Source organism: Anas platyrhynchos, chromosome 1, assembly GCF_047663525.1.
Source record: "Anas platyrhynchos isolate ZD024472 breed Pekin duck chromosome 1, IASCAAS_PekinDuck_T2T, whole genome shotgun sequence".
NCBI classification, from domain to species: domain Eukaryota; kingdom Metazoa; phylum Chordata; class Aves; order Anseriformes; family Anatidae; genus Anas; species Anas platyrhynchos.
Window position 1 is genome coordinate 31,675,483 of NC_092587.1, and position 20,677 is coordinate 31,696,159.

The window sequence follows — 20,677 nt, forward strand, 5'->3', positions numbered from 1 at the left end:
ACGTTATGTTATTCAAAACCACAAATTTCCTCTCCCTCCCAATCTGCCAGAGTTACAGACTCTTTTGCAACTTCTTAAAAATTCAAGATGTTTTCCCCAAATGAGCATCCTCCTCCTTCAAAACGCACCCAGGGAAAATTAGCAATGCAATTTAGCTGTGCTTGTAATGAGAAGAGGGGAGGGTGGTAGTGAAACAGCGTGACAGCTCCATGCATGGGAACACATTAGCAAGTGTTTCATCCCTGCCTGGGGTGTTAGAGGTTTCTGCAGCAAAGGGAAAGGTTGATATGAAGGCTGCTGCTGCATCCAAGGTGACGAGCATAAGCTGCATGGCAGAGGGGCAAGAAAGGACTCAGCTCTCACCTCAGGCTTTCCACACCTAAACTGGACCCCAGGGGAGCTGCTGTGGGCTTTCCCAACACTGTCCCACTGTTTGTGCCATGATTCTTGGCACTGCTGTGGCCTGTGCCACCCCGCAGATGAGCTGTGGATGTGTTTTGGAGCCAGGGGCTCCCAGCAGGAAGCAGGGCCCCCTGCCTTGGTGGGGGCTCTCGTACCTACACACCCACAGAGGTGATCTGTGTTGTGCCACTGCTTAGAAGGGTGGCTATAACCTCAAAGGCAAGACTTGATGCCAAGCTAGAGCTGTTTAATGTTTCTTGTCTGGATTGACAGTCACATGTCCCTGTTAAAAAGCACCTTTGACTCTAATGCAGGTATACAGTGACCAGGATAGGAAATCGTGAAACAGATTATTTCCCAGTTTTCAACAGCGTATGTCACCTTACATCTTTCATTGTTACTGTCCTTCAGCCCCAAGGCACCTGGCTGTACAGGACTTTATAAAATAGACCACTGAGAGCTACTGGGCCCTCTTACTGTTTCTGTAATGGACCTGTGAAATTTACTACAGACAATAAATGCTAAGAACAGTCAAAAGCCCTAAGACAAATTTGAAGAGCACACCTTTCACCTTCTATATGTCTTGCTCTTTCCAACAGGCTGAAAGACAGGTGACTCCTGAACTTCAGAGGGATGAAAGGAGATCCGTCCCGAGAGGAACACCACAGGGACCCCACTGCTGAGCCCTGAGGTTCTCTGCCAGGCTGTGTGAGCCACAGCTGCATGTGGGATGTTCCTTGACAGTACCTGGGGAAAAATTAGGGCCATGAGATTGACGGAAGGCCAGCACAGCTGGAGCACAAGCTACCCATGTTGCCTCTAGGAAATGCTAAGGTGTGAGCTCTAAGCTGACCACTGAAGTCCACACAGGAGACTCCCTCCTCCTGTGGTTCACAGACAAGTCCTTTCCTGGTGATAAAGAATCAGTGCAGCATCACCAGAGCAAGGACTGGGTCAACCCAGTGCAAAAAAACTAAACCACTTTCCAGTCTAACAAGCTTTATACATGTATTTACATATACAAATAAATATATGCAAGAGAGATTCTTTGTTATGCTTTGAAATTCAGCAATTAGAAGCATATTCTTTTTAGGAAGATCAAGGTTTAAGACTCTCTTCTGATAGTTTTAGCTATGTAGGAATGGCAGCCTGGTCTCCTGTGTGCTAGGAAAACATTTTAATAACCTCATATCTAATATGCTAATATTTTTAGCTCATATTTGGGATGGCACTGATCACATCATTTAGCTTTGGCTCAGATTGTTAAGTCAGTGTAAATTAGCAGCACAGTGTACAACAAGATATATCTTTAAAGCAAAATATGCCCTCAGATTGTATGAAATTCTGCCTTTCATAGTGAGTTACTCTTGAGTAGCTCTAGGGAGTTTAATTGGCAAAATTCCTAGTAAGATTAGAAATTAAAATTTTAAATAGCAACTCATGATTAAAAATAAATATATAGAAGAAATGAAAAGCAAACAAAAAGAGTTAATGTATTACTTAATTTTTCCCTTTTTCCTATTAGTAATAGTATATTTTGAAAAATATATATGAAAAACAACCACATGCTTTGTCCTGGACAAAACACTAGAGGAAGACACATAACCAGGAACAAACTTCATTGCAAAAGTAGCTACTAGTATGTGTGTGTGTACATATGTTTATAATATATAGTGTATATATTAGTGTATATACACTGATATTTATACAGATATATATGTGTATATACATTTACATACAGACACACAGATATGTATAGAAGAAAAAAAAAAACAACCCCCACAGCCTAAGGTCTGAAGTGCAGGGAACTGGATCCCCCCGCTAGATCTGTGCACCAGCACAGAATTACGTGCTGCGTATTATTGGGGTTCCAGAAAGGGCTAGCAATACATGGTATGGTGACTCGTGGGATCAGAAGTCTTTTATTGTACTGAACTGTGAGCACACATAAAATCTTGTACCATGTTAAAAAGAAAAAAAAAAAAAAAGAAAAAAAGAAAAAAAAAAAGCACCTCTTTGCCAAGTTTCTTTTCGTGCTTGTGCCAAATTCTTTCTTTCTTCAGACACAGAAAACACCATTGCAATGGCTTGATAAGGAGTGTACGTGTGTGGGGTGGTTGTTTCAATATCTGCTCCCTGGGCAATAATATTAGAATATGCTATCTTACATTTTCCAGAAGTAAAGCAGAAGCATTTTGAAGAACTAGTTCCTCCAAAGAACATTGTTTCAGCTCGAAATGTCAGGTTCATCCAAAGGATATGAAACAGTGTTTGTGGTACATGGAACAAAACACACAGAAAGAAAAAGACACTGCACAGCAGAGAATTGCCTGTAGATGTATTTTTATTAAAATTTCATGATTCTTTCTGTTTATATATAATTTATTAGGGCAGTAACAGCAGACCACACAGAGCACTGGTAACAATAGTGGGGGTTTTGTTTGATTACGGGATAGGTAAGCTTTTCAGATAGCCAGAAGCTTGTTTCCATTTTAGAGAAAAAGTCCTCTGTGTGCCTCTGCTTAAACAGAGGCGTAAGTTGCTGCTTAGAGCAGTGCTCCAGAGTTCACTTCCTCTGCTTCATCGAAAATATTCTGAATGTTGAATTTCTTATGAGGCAATGCTGTCGACAGCTGGCCAGGCAAACACACTGCAGAAGAGTGCATTTCAAACCCAAAGACAATCTCCCTCTTTTAAGCCTGCCTATCTGCATTCTTCCCCATAGATCCATCTTAGAATAATCCCTCCGAGTAAATATTTGGCTGAAGAGTACCAAAAATATACCCAACCATGTAAGAAGGAATTGCAATGAATCTTTAATCCTGGAAAATATGGCTCTAGAAGTAAAACAAAAGTAAAACAATCTTATTTATTTATTTATTTATTTATTTATTTTTCACTGGGCTCTTTCTGTTACTGTTTTTATGTTAGCTGAAAAAAGAAAACAAACAAACAAACAAAAACCCACAGCTTGTGTGTTTTCCCTTTGAGGTAACAACTACGAATTGATTCCTCTTTTTCCTCTCACTCAGAATTTGCTAGCAGGGATTTGTTTGAGGAGCTGAAGATGATGTTTCTTTTCAGGCAAGAGTAGTAATAAACTCAAGACAGAAAGCAATAATGGAAGGGCAAAAGAATTCTTAGCTAAATACCTTGTAAACCCTGATGAAAGGGGCTACTGGTGGCTGCTGTCTTGGCCTTGTTTGAGCTGCAGACCTTCAAGGAACGCAAATAGTAGCGGAGCTGCTGTTTTCTTTACAGAGGTGTTAAATAAATATTTTTACAATAAGCCTTTTCTGCAGGACATTTTAAGTACAAAGCATTAAAAAAAAATAAAAAATGCTGCCCCCTGTATTTACTAGCACAAATGTAAATATGTTCTGTGCAACCACAGTTTTAATTATTTCAGCTTCCAGAGGAACATCAAAAAACTCACAGAGAGTGATGAACTGACCAGGAGCATCATTATCATGATCAATGAACAACCACCAGAGACAACCAAAGTGCAAAGAAGGATTAAATCCAACCAGGCATGAATATCTGTTGCTGTTATGAATCACCCCAGCCTTTTGCATATGGAAAATTCATGAGCTCTCCCTGAGTGTTCCTTGCTTCTGTAAATCAGACTGTAAAATAAGACCATACAGGGATTTCAAAAAGAGTCTTTCAGTATTCATAAATGCAGGATTTTGCTTTCCAAAACAAAATAGTAATGGTGTGCAAGACAGAAATAGTGTATTTTATTTCAGCTGCTCTGAGAGAGAGTAGAGAGCGACCATTTGCCGAGTGGGCTCTCTGTGTTGCATGCTTTGTTTAATTATACAAATAAGATTTGCAAAACATATGCAGACAAGAAAATTTTGTTGCAGGAACAGAGAAAAAAAACACACACACAGATTAAAGAAGGAAACATTTGTTTATTAAAAAGGAAAAGGTTCTGGATGGCAGCACAGAGTCAGACATGAGACAGATGAATGTATGCACAGCTGTTCATGTTTAAAGGCAGAATATAGACATAAATACAGTTAGATCTTTGCTCTGCTCTGCTGCTACAGTATTTTTATACAGCCAATTCAAAGGAATATCTGTCATAACTGAACACAAGAAGAAATTTATCAGAAACAGAGCACAGATTACTTCTCTAAGGCCAGGATAAACATAGCCCAGAAAAGCCTCTCAAGCTGTGGTATTGCAAAATAAACTTAATTGTGCAAACGAAACCCACCTTCTGTGGATGATGGTAAATGTTGGATTCAGCTCCAAGTCAGATAGCTTGTTCTTCTGTTTGAACATAATGCAGAAGGTAATTTTCCTTTGCTCTTATCCTAGTTACTGCTCTAAACCAGTAGTGTGAAGCAGGAATGAACTTTAAAAGCAATATGGTTCTTCTATGAGTTATTCAGCATATTTCCAAAGCACACCAGAGAGAGACAGGGGGCTCATGAGACCCCCCTCAAAGTTTTCGTTAATGCACAACCACAACAAGGCCATCCTGAAAAGATGTAAAGGCTCAGGAGATGATGACCAGAAGAACAGAGCAGGCCTTACAAGAACAAGACGAGGAGCTGGTCCATAGGATGTAAATTCTTCCCCAGGGCCGCCACTCTCTAGCCTTGAGGATGTTATCTCTACCAGTTCTGCCAGGCTGCTCTTACCTGTGTTAAGTGAGCAAAATACTGCAGAATTGTTCAACAGCTGAGCAAATATAAAGGCATTTAAGGCTAGTCGGTGGCATTTCATGGTTCAAGTACCACATCTACAAATGAAACAGGTATGAAAGCTAATTTTTGGAAAAGGTTCTGGTGGGGTTCTTTAGAGTACAACTAGGAATTGTTTTAATTTATAAATAAGTACATAGGTTCAGTATGGATTTATGGTGAACATGGAATCTCAACTGTAATGTATATATATATTCCTCATTTTAATATTTATTTCCTATTAAAATTCAATTATCATGCTTTAAAACTGTTTTTGTGTGTTATTTTTCTGTTCTCTAATTTTTAATGTGAGGTTAAAGTATTATAACATATCTCTGTTTCACTTCTCATTCACATGCAGTTTTGACAGCCACAGAACAACAAGTCATCAAGTTTCAGGAATCTACTTGTAGTATTTTATTCAGATTCGGAATTTCTCAGGGATCTCATGTGTTACCACAATAAAACTGTTATGACATAAAACCCCTCCTAGTTATGCGTAATTTTTATTTCAGATAGTAAACAAATCTGAGAAGTTATGCTATCCATATTCAAGGCTACAGGAGTTGTTTTTTTTTATGTATAGTCCCTCTTCAACATTCAGACAAGCTCTCGATGTGCGTGTGTGTGCATACACAAACAAGTTGTGTCACCTTGTAGCTGATGGGATTGAACGTGGTCTAGAAGACATCCAGGGGAAAGCATCATTACAGTCGTCTTTAACTATTATCATTCTTCGATGTTTTTTGTTTGTTTGTTTGTTTGTTTGTTTGTTTTTCTGTATGGATGAGTGATGGGACAGTTCAATGTTTCCTTTCCCAGACATCAGCCAAGGCTGGAGAACCACTTGCCTGTGACCAGTGGTGCCAGCTCGGCAGGCACAGACCCGCCTGGTAGAGCCTTCAGCCTCTCACGAAGCACCCGGCTGTGCTGACACCCAGCTGGGCTGTGATGCAGGTTTCTGGGCACATCAGTTAAAGGAAACAGAAGCCCAGTAAGTACAGCACATGATTCTCCTTTTATTAAACCTTTTAACTTGTCAGCATCACCAAGTTTCCAAATTCATCAGGCTCATGTTTTCCTCAAATTGCCCACAAGATTAAATTTATCGGAAGTTTAAATGGATTGATTAAGCCCTGTTTCTCAGAATCATAACATGAAAATAATATAGTGCCAGAACACACAAGTATTGTCTCCCTAGACTAGGGCTGAAATCCCAAAACAAGAAAAAAGGAAAGAAAGGATGAAAAAAATAATATGATGCAATGCTGTTTCATGCAAAAATTTAACATGGTCACAGGGTATACTTTAATTATAGAAAACACATTTTTATTCAAAAATCACTACTGTTACCCAAGAATATGCTACACTGAGTATCAGGTTAAAGTCACTTTATCTGGTATTGGATTTTCAGACTGATTCTGCAGCAGAAGAGCTGAGCATTTCCCAGCCTGTGACCAGTGTGTTTCAGGGCTGAAAAGAGAATGATCCTCCTCTAGATGGAGGCAGATTTCAGTTCACCTTCTGCCAAAGCAGCTGTTGAAGCAGCTGTTGAGGGACCATGCTATTAAATAATTAGAAGAACTGACCAGTGGATTCATTTCAATGAATGATCTATGGGGCAACCCCACAAGAAATGTATAGGTGAACACAGGAGTAGGGGCTGGAAAGAGCATGCAGATGTGGTTTGTACCTCCGAAGTTGTATTTGCTTCCATGGAAAATATTTGTATGACTACAACCTGCCTGTCTGACAGTTATTACAGTATAAGTCTTTATCTATAATGGTGAGGCAGTATTAATATCGTAGTTATTCTGTGCATAAACAAATTGACATATTTTTGCAATGTTCTCTGCTATTTGATTAAAAAAAAAAAAAAAAAGCAAAAGGACTCAAGTACCATTCACACAAGCATATTTATTATATAAATACTTTATAAATTACAAGATTTTAATTATAAATGTAAACATTTCTAGGAAAATAATGTTTTATATTCTTATTAATGTTTACAACTAATATAAGGCACATAGTGCAAAAATACATTTCTGATGCAGAGATCACAAAATAATTACCTACATGTGTTATCTAAAAGTAGCTGCTTAGACTTATGTGGTACAGTCTTGGTTTTAATTAATACATATTGCTAATTCATGGCTAACTCCTTGTGGGTAGAAATATGATATAGCTGCCATTTGATCTAACAATTTTACTGGCATGCAAAACAGATATTTGGTTTACAGAATGCACATTGTCAGAAAAAAAAAATAAAAAAAATATCTAGTTATCCAATACATCATACATGTTATTATGCAGGTAGTAAATTTTATTCAGAATACCTGAGTGTTGGCCCTGAAACACATTATCTTTATAAGCATATACTTCTATGGTTCTGGACTGTAAGGTGATCCAAAACAACAAATCATCTAGATAATTTTTAAAACTGTATAACTCTTTCATATACTTACTTTTCTGGAAGACATAATTTTAACTAGCAGATGTTAGAGCTTTACTTATAGCCATTCAAAAATATCAAACGGAGTCAAAGGTGGACACCAGCCATGCTGCCTCTGCCCCAGAGTTTTCCTAAGGTTACTGAAAACTGTATTGAGTTGGAATATAAAAGGGAGGCATGCTATAGCCATTACGAATATGCTAATGGAATCAGGGGTATATGGAAAGGGTTTAAGTAAATGCATATTCATACAATCACGTACAAGTGGTATGTAAACAAAACATGCTCCTTTTACAGTATTCTTAGCTGAGAGGCAGGGTTTAAAATCAGATTTCCAAGCAATTTTTCTCCTTATTTATCTCTTTCTGTAACCACAAAAAATAAGCCTAGATGTTTAACATGTGCTATAGAGACTGTAGAGGTTAAACCACACTTTCAGCATTGCTGCTAGTATTTGAGCACCACAATAGATATAATGACAGGTATGGGGAAAAATGCTTTTACTGACAGAGAAACACAGATCTATTGATCTCAAGGGAAAATACACTGGTTATATAGTTTTCTGCTGTAAATTAAAAAATTGACAGAAATTCCTAACAGGTTTCACAAAGTTGAAAGATCTGAAATTATTAACTCTTTTCTCTGTATAGGAATGACTTTTATTTCTTTTCTACATTTTAGTGTAGCTGATCAAGAAAATCAATACAGTATGTATTTTACTGAATACTGCATACAGAATTGCACCAATAAGTTGTAGGTAATGTATTGCAATTATGGCACAGTTCAAGGTGTTACCCATGTTAGCAATCTCAGTGCAATTTACTGGTTGATATACCTACTATACATTGAATGAATGCCTCTCCATGAAAACCTGAAGGTTTATGATTGTGATTTACATACTTGTTAGCTCACAGACAGGTAGCACCTCCCCAAATAAACACTGAAGAAAACAGAACGGAATTCTTAGCAGTGAGCATTACAGTAATGAGTATTACAGAGATGAAAATTAAAAAAAATACATATATACACAGCACCTACACTTTGCACCTAAATGACAGATGTTGCCCTTTGATGTTCCTACCACACCAGAGTTCTCACTGTATTTGAAGCTGAAGACCAGTAATTGTGTTAGGAATACATTTCCCACAAAATCCTCCACATCTTCCATATATTTTAGTACCATCCTGGAAATGAGACAGAGAAAGCAATCAATCAAGAGAAGTAACTGAAATCATAGTTGTACAAAAAGATCCTTGAGGTTTGCACACAATAGACATTTTGACAAATCAAACCTAGAAACACTAAATCAAGTGAGCATCAAATTAATGGAACAGGCACAGAGATCCGTTATCATTAGTGTTGTATACCTTCTTTCCCAGCTTACTATCCAATGTTTTCCTAAATTATGCATCTTTACTCTTCTTTTTCAACAGATCTTTTGGCTTCCCATATGAATCAAGTTGGAGGTAAGCAATCTGTAAGAATCTTCTGAAGTAGAAGATTCAATAAATCTTCAATAAAATGGTATTTTTTATGAGGCAATAGTAGGTATCTCCAATTTTTTAACGAACCTAATTAATATGGAAATAGGCCCTTAAAACCAGTAAGAGAAGGCTAGGTAGGCAGTGTTGATTTGAATTAGATTCTGGGAGGTGTTATTAAACATTCCATGAGATTTTTAAGATGAAATTATCAGGCTTAGGTCTCATACTACACTTGAAATAAAATTTAGACAGATCAGAGACCTTGAGCACTATAGTTGATTCATAACTAGCATTGCACTAGAATGTCATCAGCAGCGCCTCCTGAGACATATTCCAAGCCATAATTGTAGGTAAAGGAAAACAACATTGACTTACGTGAGATTTGTGTATGTCAGCAGTTGCATAGTTGCCCTGAGCAATCCACCTAACTGTACTGGATAATCTCAGTCCTGTACCAGCCAAATTAATGCTGAACTGTCCCTAACAGAACAAAAACAAAAGGTAAAACACAGAGCTTTTGAACAGAGTTCAAAACACTAAAACACTTTACTTTGGCATAGCTACACACATAACTTAGGGTATATTTAGTTATACCTAAAGTACTCAAAAGGGCATGCTTAACCTAGCTTAGTTACATCACATATTTCCTAATTTTTGACTCTCAGGACACAGAGATGCATGAACAAGTTACTCTGCAGTAAGTAGCACCTGCGAAACAGCTGATCTGCAGTATCTGTTTGAAGAGCCTGAATACAGAACTAACAGCACTAACCTTGGTAAACAAACTGGGGTACAGAAAATGATTAAATTGCATTCACACAGAAGTGCAGTATGCTTAAAACATATGTTAGCTCCACAAAGAGCCTAACTCTTGTTTTAGGCAACACTGTAATCTGAAACCCCCATCCAGTTCACTGAAGGCCTGTATTTCTGTATTCAGACCTAGTTAAAATTACTTAAAACACAAGATCAAAGTTTAAGGAAAGATAAAATCTCCATTACATATTGTAGCTTCTGTATTCTATTGTTTCTGTAGATTTCTATTAACGAATAAAGCAGCTGGGGGATATTCATTCAAATAGTGTGAAATGCTTTCCACAATTAACAGGCCCAAAGTGACTACATTTACAGGGGTATCATTTTGTAAAAATAAATTAAAAGTGCTATGTGCAGTTACAATGACAGCATAACAGCTGTCTGTCGTGCAGTAAACTCAAGACCAGGAACAGATTTCAAGGACAGAGTGAAGTAACTGAGGCTTTTTATGTACATACAGACTCAGAGCAGTAGTTTCAATGCCCATCTCACAGATGAAAATGCAGCAGTGAAAAACACACGAGGAAAGTGTCTTCCAACAAAAATTACAGGTTGCAGATAGACATGTATTGCATTAAGCCTGAAGAGTTTGCAGGTTGAAGGCATCCAACATTGTAATGAATTCCAACTGTTTCCATGTTAGGGACTAAGTTTGTCTAATTTAGGTACTTTTAAAATTAGGTACTTTTTAAATTAGGTACTCTAATTTGTACCTAAACTGTAGGTCCTAGCAGCCCTTGAATGCATCCATGCATACAGCCTGTCAATTTTAGGCACCCAGGTTAGACAGAAAACAGGGATTCACATCCATGCAAGTCTGAGCTAGTGAGTCGTAACTCCCTTTATACTCAGAGTAAAGAAATATGTGCTTCCAGAGGATGGTCAACCATAAAATGTCTAATAGGGTAAGGTTAGAGGTACTGTGTTCTAGGGGATCCCATTTCTGCCAGTGGACTCCAGGGGCAGCCTAGGTTGACTAGGTCAGACTAGGGCTATGTCTGTGTTATCAATTACGCTGAAGTATGAGCAAACCTGTAAAGTGAAAAAGGTGGGTCAGAGAACCTAATGTACAGTATGCAATACACAAATCAGGGTTTTACACTGGGCTAACTCTCATCGAGTCCCACAGACTGAATACTCATTAGCAGTTGGCATTCACTAGGGTCCTTCTGGAGCTTTGATTTACTTTCATCTGGAGGTTCATGTGTCCCAAGACTGCTCCATGGTGCAAAACTACAAGCAGTAAACTGGGACAATAGAGAGATTCGCTTAAGAAACACCAGCCAATCCAAACTAAAACAATAACGTAGACACACCAATAGATGTATAACTTGAATTCATGTGCTAAACAGGATCAATTTCTCTGGCAGCCTTCAAAGCTATGCAGAGTCAGGAAAGAAACAGATGAGAAAAGAAAAAAATCATAGGGTTAAATAAAAGGAGAAGGAAGACTGAGAAGGGAAAACAAAGGATACCTCACATCCAGGTATTCAAGAGGGAGGGAGAGCAATACATGAAAGCAGTACAAAAATTGATACAGCTACAGGGAGCCTAGAGGCAAATCATGGAGTAAACAATTTGTGGTAGAAACAGAAAAAAAAAAAAAAAAAGAGAGATGGTGAAACAGGAGAGAAAACAGTAAGACAAACACTTATAAAGTCATACAAAGACCAGACAGAACAGATTTTAGGTGTTTTAGAGTTACAGCTCTAAACCAGTCACACAGACTTTTTTTTTTTCTCCTCTGTGCACATTTCAAGGGAAGAAGGAATCATAAATACCTGCGGACATCTGGCAGCACTGTAGCAATCTCCAGCTGTAGCAAATGGAACTGCTCTCCCAAGTATAGTCTGAGCAAAAAGAAAATCTGTGGCTAGAAAACAGAAAATTACTCAACACTAGAAGTGCTGCATTAGAAGATCAGGTGAAAACTATGTGAAACAACAATTTTTTTTTTCTCTTTTTTGACATTCTGGTTTATGCCACATCAACGCAATCTACAAGCCCAGTTTGCTTTCTGAGACAGGATGGGGATAGGAGGAGGACTGACATAAGTCCACGTGATCTGGCTGTGGCTCAGCTTGCCACCTTCAGACGGGCTTCAAAGTGCTGCAAGATCCCCCATCCTTTTGGCCTTTCTGCATTGGTCTGAGAGGGATTAACGATGACATGGCAAGACTCTCCCAAGAAGAATGTGCCAGTGGCTAAAAGGAAATGGAATATTGGGAACAAAATATTTACAAAATCACTTAAATATGAAACTGTAAAATTCATGCCACTTGACCACGTGGGACAAACTAACAAATTTTTTTCACCCCAAAATTGCATCATTGGATCCACAAGTGTGTTCAAATGAAAGTTTGGTAATCACGACCATGCACAGTATCAAGAAAGGCTCACATCAGCTAAAACTACTAAAATGCTTACTTCTAATTTGCATGGAGTCTACATCAAATCTTATTTTGCTAAAAATTGTGAAGCCAGCTGCAAGGTAATCATTTCGACAGGCACAGTCTTGCCTTCTGCTTCCATTGAAAGGACATTCATATGGATTCTGTAACCTAGAGAACAGCAAGGATTTAGTTTTCCTTTTGACATTTTTCCATAACAGAACATCATAGTGAAAAATAATTGCATTGAACTATGCCACATATAGAAAATTAACCGACAGTTACTGAACAAGAAGCTCAGCCATTAGCCTTGGCTCAGCTGAAATACTAATGTGGATTCAATCATTTTCTACTAAAATCAAGATAGAAAAAAAATTAGAATCATTTAATGCAATTATCTCAAGTCCAGCTTGGAAGTATCCACATTTCTGCACATATTTATATGCCTAGATATCCAAAACAGAAGATGAAGTAAAAAATATATATATATTAATCTGTTCCTATCAGATAAATTTTATTAACTCTTATCAGGTAACTATTATTTTATTGTTTTATTTTGGGAGATATAAATGCACTTCGTAAAATTTAAAAAAACACATTTGTACCTGAATCCATATACTTCAGAAAAATTGTCTGCTTCACCTTTTACCAACGTCAAATATTCTCTGGGATTCTCTAAATGCATGCCTGAACAATAAATCTGCCAGAGAAAATACAACCCTTTAGCAAAATCTTTATTAAAAAAGTATTATTTAATAAAAATATGTGCTCATAAATATTAAGAGTACCTTTATCATCCTTCCTTTAATGTTGAGTAGGTATTCACCGTCTTTTCTAATCCCTTTTTTAACCTGGATATCTTTGCAGGTAGAAAGTATTTCACCTTCAAAGTGAAGGATTGAATCATATTAATATTTCCTGATCAGAGTTTAGCTGTAGGACTTTTCCATAATTATTCTCCAAATATAATCATTGCTTTTAAATAAATAAACTGGGAAAACATTAAGTTCACCCTAAAATTACAGCTTCCACTTACATTCTTCTGCATGGCAGATCTTTCTGGTATCTGGCTTTAAACGTGGCAGGCACAAGTCACTGGATAAACCATTTTCAGTCATACATGCTACTGTTCTTTCCTTTACTCCCACTCCACAAGTCACTGAGCACTAGACATGGATAGCAATCAAAAGTTAGTTTAGAAGGTAGCAAATAATTAACATAAGTTTGTCAGCCAAATATCTTGGCATGCATTTGTGTTTGAGGCAGCTATCAAAAATCAGTTTGCACATCTGTACTCACCTTGGTCCACTTCCCCACTCTCCAGGTAGCTCCTTGTGAACATCCTTTGATATTACATGTATAAATGTATGGGGAGGGTGTTACTGGGCATTCTCGATATGCCACAGTTCGAAGGCCGTAGGCGTGCTTGTTTTGAACAGAATGGATTCCAACACAGTATGTGATCCTCTGCCGGTAATCCACCCCACAGCTGGCTGAACACTAAAATCAAATCCCCAAGCACAAGCATTATTTCTGCAGAGGTGAACCTTCCCACAGCATTGCAGCTACAGGTAAATCATCCCTCATTTTGGCAAAAGCCTCTAATCCTGTGTGACATCTCAGTTAATCAGTGTGCAGAAGTGAAGGTCTACAGTAATTACACACCCAAGGAGATCTTCTCAGAGCTCATGGAGGTTCCAGAGCAGTTCCCTCTCAGCTGCAGTACATGCACATACATGTAGGTAGTGCAAGGGAAACAAGGGACTGATTCCACATTTCACTGAAATCAAGGAAGGAATTTCTCTTTGCTTCAGTGAGATCAGTTTGTAAGGATGTTTCCTTTGGAGCTAGCAGAGGAGTCTGGTGGTAAGGGCAGCTGTCCTCCAGCAGGTGTTCATATCTCCCAGGCAGGCTAACAGACGACAGTCAGTGTCAAATGGCAAAGGTAACACTCTCTGTTTCACCCCTGTATTATTTTATTTATGGTGACTCTCCCTTAATCATAACACTTAGCAAACAGTCCCTAGCACTGCCTATTCCTGTTCATGTTCCCACCACTACTCATTTTAGCATTATTTAGCATCCCTCATTACAGCAAAAGCTTCTCTAAAACCAAGCACTGTTTCTTTCTAATAACTTGTTATCCCATAGCCCTTACTAACCAGAGTTTGGTAGTAGTCAGACAGTTACTACAATAAACAATGGCTGATTGCAAGGTTCACTGTGAAGAAAGATGGGGCACCCTTGTTCAGATGAAAATATGCTTTTTTTCCCTCTGCACTCATAAAGTATATTTTACAGCAGTAAAATACTCTTCAGTGTAACATTACATGAAAATGTGTGAGCAATATCGTTAGTTTACCTGTGACAGATCTCCTGTAAGCACAACATACTTAGTGGGAGCTATCCTACAGTTTTTGGTTGATGGAGGCTTTGTGGCAGGATCACAGAAGCTTTCATCCACTTGAATCTGTTTTTCATCCACACACTTAACCTTTCGGTGTATTTCCTCTCTTCTATATGATGTCGAGCACTGAGTGTGAGAAAAACAATCATGGTATGTGGAACAAAACTGGTCATTTACAGAATAAAGCTATTTGTCAATTGTCACATATCACTAAAATTCAGATAGCCAAAACTTTTATGACGTGTTATCAGAATTGGACCGAATTACTCACTGAATCAAAATCCTTTATTTTCATTGCTCAGATACCTCCAATCAGCTGCAAAAACAACAGTACATAATGGCATGACACTGCAATTGTTGGGTGAGATGGAGCAGAAAATAAAAATGTCAGGCTAAGATGATAGGTTGAGTGAAAAAGCTCTTCTGCATGAAAAGGAAACAGTCAAGATAGGATTAAAATGAAATATGGAAAGAATAACTCGGTCTTGAAAACAAAACATAAATAATCCCTGGAGGCACAACGTGATATTACACTGATAAAACAAAAGAAAACAGAACTGGCTATTAGTAAAACCAGGGGCAGTTCTGGGCAGCAGTCTCTACTGAGACTGTGCCTTTGCCCCACATGTCCTCAGATGTCCTTCCATGGCAGGTTTGTGAGACTGAGCATCAGCAGCAGCTCTGCCAGCATGGACTGTGAACCTTGCTGCCACCTAAATCCAGAAAAGAGGTACAGGCTGCATAATACAGAGGTACGGGCTATGTAATAATACAGGTCAACAGCATGTCCCCAGCTCCAGATGCTTAAACTAACCTCTTTGAACTGGCTGCGATAAAGAAGGAAGGCTCAAATACATAAACTCCAGTCTCAGTGGATGCATTAATCAATACCACTGTCTACTTGGTACTTTTGACTCTGAGCATAACTTTATATGGATTTGGACCCAACCACAGTCAATTAGGAGACTCATACAAGGTCTGATGTATAGGCCAAATTTATCATTCAAATTTTATTGTTATTGACTCAAAGTGGCAACCTGAAGTACAGAAAACAGATGTAAGGTAGAACAGCTCTGTGAGAGGAAACCTCTAATTTTATCAAGTTTCCTTGAAGACCTTTAAGAGACTGCACAACTTCCCTGGGCAGTCCATTCTACTGCCCAAAATGTCTTCATGGGGGAAAAGTTTTTTCCTAATAGCCAGCTCGAACCTCTGGCTTCACTTTATTCCTGTTGTGTCGTCCCACCATGCAACACTGTGTGGAGACCCTGACTTCGTCTTCTTTGCAACTTCTTTGTAGATACCGAAGGCTACTGATAGGTCTCCCCAAAGCCGCCTCTTCTCTAGGCTGACCAAGCCCAGTTCCCTCAGGTTCTCCTCATGGGCAGGTTGCTTGGCCCCCATCCAGCCTCCCATTTGTCAATGTCTTTCTTGCACTGGGGAACCAAAACTGAATGTAGAAGCTACGCATGGTCTAACAAGTGCTGAGAACAAGGTATCAGTTCACTTGATGTACTGTCAGGTCTCTGTAGTATGGTCCAGGCTGTCACTGCTGCCAGCCATATGGCTGGCCCAGGCTCAGCGGCCACCAGGCCTCTGGGCTGCTCCTCCCAGCCTGGGCTGCTGCAGGATTGCTTCATTCCCAGGGCAGTACTTTGCTTTTGTCTTGTTGAAATGCAGAAAGTTGCCATCGGCCCATTCCTCCAGTGTGTCTGGACCCCCTGGATGGCAGCCCTGCCCTCCAGCATATTAACCCATCTCCACAAGTTGGTGTCACCTGCAAACTTCATGAGCAAGCACTGAGCCCCAAGCAACTGCTTTAGAAATTTCAGTGACATAAATACACTGTTGAAAGAAGCTGCAAAATATACACCTGGGCATACAAACCACTCTTGACCAGAAAGCTCTAAACAAGCTGAGACCGAGGTAAACAATCATTCGGATGAAAAGCTTTAGCCTTCTATTCTCTTCATGTGAGCAAGAAATTAATAGGCAAAACAATCAGTGATATCATGTTACTGATGTGGAAAAACAACAGCCTTATTCCATCTGAGATCAGCTTCTCATCACTCTTTGTAGCGGGCTTTTTTGGAGGAAAAAAGAAAAAAAAAAGACAAAAATTCACTTGCATTAGGTAGGAGTAAGGTTTTAACACCTGAAGGAGAAATTCAAGTATTGACTCATGATTAGGAAATTAAGTGCTTATAATGTCCTGGTCTTGCCATCTGAGTGCTTGCCAACTTTCTTGAAAAGGTGAGGATGGTGGGAAATCAGAGAGAATAATGGGTGTAAACCAGAGAGAGAGCTTACCTGCCTGTTCAGAAAATCTACAAGAGAATGGGGCTCAGTAGTGGAAGCCATATGTGCATTAAGCCTTTAAGAAATCCCATCACTCAGAGAGTGAAGATGTGTGGACTTGTATCAGGGGTGCAGTGTGGATACAGTTGGCTGTTGTAGCTTACAGAGACATCTCACCTTTTAATGGCGTGAAGTAGGTCAGAATATTAGGCACATGAGGAAGAACCCAATAATTAGGTAATGAGGACAGGCAGAAAACTACTTTTCATTATGCCTTATATATTGTTCCAGTAGAGATTCTTCTTTTTAGTATGAAAATGCATATGCGGTATGAAAAAGCTGGCTGCTTCTAATAGCCAGCCTCCCAGCTGTAAACTGTACAAATGCTAGATCTGGAAATTTTTCTCATATGCTGTGACTAGTGAGGCAAGGAAATGACACACGAACACTCAGAGCACAGACAGCTGGGGAAAATATTCTGAGTTTGAGTACATACTGCACCAGGAGAAGGATACAGATAAACACCTGAAGAGTTACTATCAATGCTCAGGGTTATGCATGAATCTGGGAGGGGGAAGAGAATTGAACACAGGAATTTCAAGCAAACAGCAGTTAAAATGTGGAAAAATTTAGGAAGTAGACAGATGATGTTGTGAAACACAATGCATTTGTAGCGAAGAGCTCTTAATACCCATCTGGAATATACAAGTGTTTGATAGGGAAGGAAAACTCACCCTCACTTTCTGAAAATGTACATTTCTGATAAAAGAACGTTCTGAGCCATTTCTGCTCTAATTCCTGATTTTAACAAGTTCACATTAGAAGTGAACACTTGGAAGAAACCTATATTGTCACCTTTCTCAATGTGGCTTAACAGATGATTATATGCCAGAATTGCATGAATATTATTCGGTTTTTGCAAAACACCAGCAAATAATTTATATACTAGCAGTAGCCTGTTCTACATCATTAGGTCTCTGACACTTTTGAGTCTTCATATTCAAAGCTTCAGAAGGGTTGCCCTAAAAAATGTAACGCAACAGAATGAAGATGCTGCAACTGCACAAACTAAGTGTTTGTTTAATGTTACAGTAAGAGACGGGCTCTCCTGTACACCATTTCAGGTATTATCCAGGATTTTGTTTTCTCTCTCCCTCAATCTATATGTGCATACATGGATACAAAACTTATTTTTGCATGTAGAAAATAGTGATCACGCTAAAATAATAATAATAATAATAATAATAATAATAATAATAATAATAATAATAATAATAATAATAATAATTCTTTCCTGAAAGCGTCGTTAGATTTTCTTGAGTATATGTTTGCTTTTGTTGCTTCTTTTCTGGTAAGTCTGCCATATAGAAGTTCTTGAAAAAACAACAAAAAAAAATCCCAAAGATTTTACTGCTGAGGTTTTTACTTCCAGCTGATGTTTCATCTGTATTTCTCTTCCTAAAGAAGTGTTTTTTGCATATTTCATCATTAAGTTTTATTAAAACTTTTTTGCAATATATAAAGACCTTTGTAATAAAATAACACAATCGTATCATTGGGGACCTACCACAGCAGTTTTGCAAATTTGACCTTCAAAATATCCAGCATGTTCACTTGTTATTCTGCAACATAAAGGCTACTAGAAACATATCCAAAGCTGAAAAAGTAGGAAAACTCATTACATCACTCATAGTTACTTCATACAAGTTGAAAGCCTTACTTACATCTTCCCATTCATCTGCCAACCAGTGGTACTGCATACAGGCAGGCAGCCAACAGCGCCTCTGGCTAGTGGGCCGTGCAGCGTGATTACACGCAGCTTCATTCACTTGACCCAAGCCCTTCAGCTGACAGTAGATGTCCCTTTGCTGAATCCCCACTCCGCAAGACACAGAACACTGAAATAGATCAAAATTAGTCATGTCAGTGTGAAATGAGACAGTCAACAGAAAGTAGCGCAGTTTCCATTACTGAGTGTTATTAGAATATTATTTAAAATACACTCTGCAGACCCCACCATATTATCTGAATAAATTTACGATGAAAATGTACGTTACAATTAAAATCAAAGCCTCTAAGATATACAGAAAAAAAATGCATCCAATATGCCTAGATTGATCTGTCTGCTTATCTTAATTCACAGTAGGAACAATCAGCATATGCATATGCAAAACAGAAGTTTAAGGGTTTGCAGGATCAAACAGTTCAAAGTACTGAGTTCACCTTATTTCATTATTCAATTGAAGAATGTCAGTCTTGCCTATTATTGTAAAATGCAAATATTAAACTGAAAGAAAAAGAACCTCAGTATTTCATTCTAGAAAAATCTTGCAAATGATGCAGCATTTTGAGGCTATTGTCTCTCTTTTGCAGGTAGTACTAAGGATTTTAAATTATGATGAGCTTAAAATAGTTCAAAACCTGTCTACCATATGTCTCTTCTCCTTATCTCTGGCCAAAAGGAGTTAACTGCAATGGTAGTTTACTAAGCAATACTTAATACAAAGACTTTGCTGCAATAGACGTTCTCTTTTACCCCAGTCAGAAGCACAGTTAGATCCCAAAACATACCTAAAGACTCAACCTAATCATAAAGCAGATATTGCTCTATCAGATGTGGCAGAATTGTGGAGATTGGTAATACATGGCAGCCTGCATTTTATCACCACCATTTTGGAACGGAGCTTGCATCACCCCCTCCTGTAATATCCAAAGTTTCCGTGTTTCCCTCTAAAAGGTTGAGTCTGGGTCTTTTAATGAAATCACAGAATTACTAAATGGTTAAAGGTAGATAACACTAGAGAGCATCTGTTTCTGTACCTTGTGTATCCTTCAACACTCCTTATCACTCAGGTATGGTCTTTAATGCTTGGGGTAGTAACACACATTCGCTTTTCAAAGTCAATTGTTCTTTATTCTTGTTTTTCAATCTGAGTGTAATAGCCTACCAATTTCTCTGATGTGTGAACTCACATGCATCAGTCTTATCAGGACATGTGAATTAACATTCCTGACTTTTGTACAATCTCTACCTCTAGCCCCTGTTTTAGGCAGCAGCCAGGCCCTTACTGCACCCATTTCTTTTGACAGATAAACTCTCCCTCTCTAGGGTGTCCTGGGTCTGCTAGTAGCAATCATCTGAGACTGATCATTTTTTTCCATAATAGGAATTTCTATTGTGATTCAGAAATGTTACACTGATGGATTAATACAGGAGTGTAAAACAAAAGTCTACAAATGAATGACAAAACCAAAACCTGTTTGGAACATTTTCTTCTTCTTTCATACTGTTTGAGTTAAACCAACATACTACCTATTGACCTCAGGTGAAAAGGAAAATAAAATGGAAGAGAGCTATTTCACTCTCCATGCAATTCTTCATAGATCTGTGGAGCAAGAGAATGACCATGTAGGTTAATGGTTATGCCATTTGCTTGAAAAGAAGATCTGGTTTCTATTTCTCAAATAAAAGAAGTATTTTTGCATTTAACAGAAAACAAGGCATCAGCTGTGATCAGCTTTAGAGCAAACTTCTAAATGGAAATGGGTGTTTTCCTATATGAGAAGGTATGAAAATATCGAGTGAAATGCAAAATACTGCAATGTGCTGAGCTGAACACAATTTTGCAACAGCTGCCTGGTGGAAAAGAACCTGGGGTTCTGGTCAGTAGTCGGCTGAATATGAACCAGCAGCGTGCTCAGGTGGCCAAAGTCCAATGACATCCTGGTTT

General features: G+C 38.4%; 1 protein-coding gene across 6 annotated transcripts in view; it reads right to left on the bottom strand.

Moving 5' to 3' along the window:
• Window positions 1-6,998: 6,998 nt before the first annotated feature.
• Window positions 6,999-20,677, bottom strand: part of ADAMTS20 (ADAM metallopeptidase with thrombospondin type 1 motif 20) — a 95,237-nt gene continuing 81,558 nt past the window's right edge. For 5 of the 6 annotated variants that reach the window (XM_027456988.3, XM_027456977.3, XM_027456980.3 and 2 more), the window contains 10 exons: window positions 18,671-18,844; window positions 14,604-14,774; window positions 13,541-13,741; window positions 13,278-13,407; window positions 13,030-13,124; window positions 12,847-12,941; window positions 12,279-12,412; window positions 11,633-11,724; window positions 9,411-9,515; window positions 6,999-8,735 (listed from right to left, as the gene is read on the bottom strand). In XM_027456988.3, the coding sequence (XP_027312789.1) occupies window positions 8,646-8,735; window positions 9,411-9,515; window positions 11,633-11,724; window positions 12,279-12,412; window positions 12,847-12,941; window positions 13,030-13,124; window positions 13,278-13,407; window positions 13,541-13,741; window positions 14,604-14,774; window positions 18,671-18,844 (1,287 nt within the window). In that variant the 3' untranslated portion in view covers window positions 6,999-8,645. The remainder of the gene's footprint in view (window positions 8,736-9,410; window positions 9,516-11,632; window positions 11,725-12,278; window positions 12,413-12,846; window positions 12,942-13,029; window positions 13,125-13,277; window positions 13,408-13,540; window positions 13,742-14,603; window positions 14,775-18,670; window positions 18,845-20,677) is intronic. The other variant, XR_003497138.3, reaches the window with a different exon arrangement.